Source organism: Pyrus communis, chromosome 5, assembly GCF_041283825.1.
Source record: "Pyrus communis isolate YQ-2024b chromosome 5, ASM4128382v1, whole genome shotgun sequence".
Lineage (NCBI taxonomy): Eukaryota > Viridiplantae > Streptophyta > Magnoliopsida > Rosales > Rosaceae > Pyrus > Pyrus communis.
Genome location: NC_142569.1, coordinates 32256287 through 32259141, shown reverse-complemented (window position 1 = coordinate 32259141; position 2855 = coordinate 32256287). Strand labels below are relative to the sequence as shown.

General features: G+C 41.0%; 1 protein-coding gene across 1 annotated transcript; it reads right to left on the bottom strand.

Annotated features, from left to right (window-relative positions):
• Nucleotides 1-1009: 1009 nt before the first annotated feature.
• LOC137725069 (uncharacterized) lies at nucleotides 1010-1779 on the bottom strand. Its single transcript, XM_068463675.1, has 2 exons — nucleotides 1457-1779; nucleotides 1010-1316 (listed from the first exon to the last, which is right to left on the bottom strand). The coding sequence occupies exons 1-2, from the start codon at nucleotides 1777-1779 to the stop codon at nucleotides 1010-1012; spliced, it is 630 nt and encodes a 209-aa protein (XP_068319776.1).
• Between the last annotated feature and the right edge of the window lie 1076 nt (nucleotides 1780-2855).

The following is a 2855-nucleotide window of genomic DNA, read 5'->3' as shown; positions in this document are numbered from 1 at the left end:
ATTCGAAAATGCACTTACTGAGTTGGAAATTGTCATTAAAACCGTTGTTGGGTTGATAGGCACTTGGTTGAACACAAATTCACACCGGGTTTTCCAAATATACCAACAAGAAACAGCCACATATGCCTACACCCAATTACTACTCACATTAGACCCAAGGTTGGAATTAAAGACAGATTGCAGCCAACGCAACCAATTAGAAATGCCTTTTTGTCAACTTGGTAATTTACTGCCCCACCAAACCATATGGTCTCGACCCAATGGCAGAGGAGTAATAGATGTTCTGCTGTTTCATACTGGCTACAGCAAATTCGGCATGTTGGGTTGGGGGAAGATTGCCTCCTAAATATCATAGTCATAGTTACTATAACATTGTGTAAAGTACCCTATATGAAATGACCTATCTTTGACGGCACCTCCAACTTCCAAATGACCTTCTATGACCACCCCGGAACGGATCGAGAGGAGGAAGAGTGATGATCCCTTAAGGAGAGAGACCTTGATTGCACCCAAAGATACCTCGACCTGACTGAGTATTTGTCATTTCTACTTGCCGCCCATACCAGCCTATCCTTTCTCCGCGGGTCCCTAATTGGAGTCTCCCTGATTGCCGTTTGTTCCTCTATAGAAAGGAATAGGTGAAGAAAATTAATGTCCCATTCACCAGTTATTGAACAAATCAAAGAGCATACCCTGAGTGTTTCTTATCACCGCAACCCTACTGGTTGGAGTAAGAAGTCCCTTTGGTAAGGATGGAAGCCACCTATCGACCCAAACTCGAACCTCCTCCCCACTCATAATCTGCTAATGAGCACTTTGCAATGACAAATCCCATCCCACTAATAAGCTTGTCTAGGCCCAAGAGGCTCTACCCCATTTTTTAGCATCCAAGAATGAAAAATTCGAAAAGTAATGGGCCTTAATTACCCTAGCCCAAAGAGAATTTGGTTCATTTATCAAGCGCCAACACTGCTTGGCAAGTAAAGCATAATTAAATTCTTGAAAGTTTCTAAAGCTCATACCTCCCAAATGCTTTGGAAGACCCAATGTCTCCCTTGAAACCCAATGTGTTTTCCTCACCCCCTACTTCCGACCACCAAAATTTAGCAATCAAGGCATCCATTTCATTACACACCACCACAGGAAACTTGAAAATGTTCTTGGGATAAGCAGGAATAGCTTGGGCTACGACTTTAATCATTACTTCCTTCCCTGCTTTTGACAAGGTACTTTGTTTCCACCCTTGCATTTTCCCCATGAGTCTATCCTTCACATAAGCAAGTCCCCATTTCTTTGATCGACCCTTGCAGGGACCCCTAGATAAGTGCCCAGGTTATTCACCACAGGCATGCCAAGAATATTACCTAACTTAGCAAAGACATTCGTCAGAATGTTGGCCCCGAAGTACACACTAGATTTTTGCAAATTAACTTTTTATCTCGAAGCCGAGCAATACGCATTGAGGAGGTTGACCAAATTCCTACAATTTTTCTTATCCGCCTTCAGGAATATCAGTGTGTCAACCGCAAAGAAGATGTGGGAGATGACTTGCCCCATAACACACACCTCTTCCAAAAGCCTCTTCTTAATAGGCCTCTGGATCATTCTGGATAGAACCTCATCCACCATGAGAATAAGGTACAAAGATAGAGGATCTCCTTGTCGAAGACCCCTCGACGGAGCAAACTTGTTTCCTGGTTGCCCGTTGAGGATGATAGCAAAGTTCACCGACGTCACACAACCCATGATAAGCTTCATCCACGTAACATTAAAACCCATTCTCTATGATCGCCTCTAAGAAATCTCATTCCACTCTGTCATAAGCTTTTTGCATATCAAGTTTGATACCAAGCTTAAACTTGCATTTCGGTTTTCTTACCGTGAGAAAGTGAAACAACTCATAGGCAATCCCAGTATTGTCTTGTATTTGTTTACCCGCAACAAATGCATTTTGCGTAGGAGAGATAAGCTTCAACAAAATAGGTTTTAGCTTATTCGTTAGAACCTTAGATAATACCTTGTATGAGTAGTTGCAAAGACTTATAGCCGAAATTGCGTTACCCATTCCAAAGTTGGCACCTTTAGAATCAACACAATGTGAGTTGAGTTTAGTTTGCTTGGATTATCATGCCTCTATATCATAAATCGGACTAGTCATTCACATCTCCCACAATGTTCTCCCAAAAGGATTGGTAAAATACCCCTTGTAATCCGTCTAGACTCGGAGCTTTGAGCCACCCCCCCATTTATAGCGCTGCATCTTTTATCTCCTCCTCCGTGACCAGCGCTGTAAGTGACACATTCATCTCTACCGTGACTATTGGGTTTAAGCTATCAAGTATTGTCCCCCAGACCTAAAGGTGTTGTTAAAGTGCTCATCCACCAACTTTCACACCCGACCAGGGTTCTCCTCCCAAGCTCCGTTTACATCTTTGATTTTTGAAACCTTATTCATCATGCATCGTTGTAATGTGGATGGTGTGATAGAAACTAACACACAAATTAAACCCTATAAATTATGCAATTGTAGTACAAGTAAGTAGGGATCCTTCTATTCTGAGGATAGAAGGGATGATAATCAACACAAATTAAACTTATAAAACTGAAAACTAGGTTAAACTAACATCAAAACAATGAAGGGGGGAGATTTTAGACGAATTTAATGAAAACAAAATTACATGGTAGCAAGTAAATTAAGTTGTGAATGAAATATGGATGAAAGGATAGCTAAAGGATTCTTCTCCACACATTAATCATATGCATACAAATCGATTTCTAGTTATTCTTCCTATAAACCATGAATGACAATGCCCCAAATTAATTGTAAACAACACTAATTAACTCTCAGATTTTCC

Coding starts and splice junctions, on each gene's coding strand:
- LOC137725069 (XM_068463675.1), bottom strand. CDS start 1,779: ATGGGTTTTAATGTTACGTGGATGAAGCTTATCATGGGTTGTGTGACG. Junction 1,317..1,456: donor TTGGTCAACCTCCTCAATGC/GTATTGCTCGGC, acceptor GCACTTATCTAG/GGGTCCCTGCAAGGGTCGAT.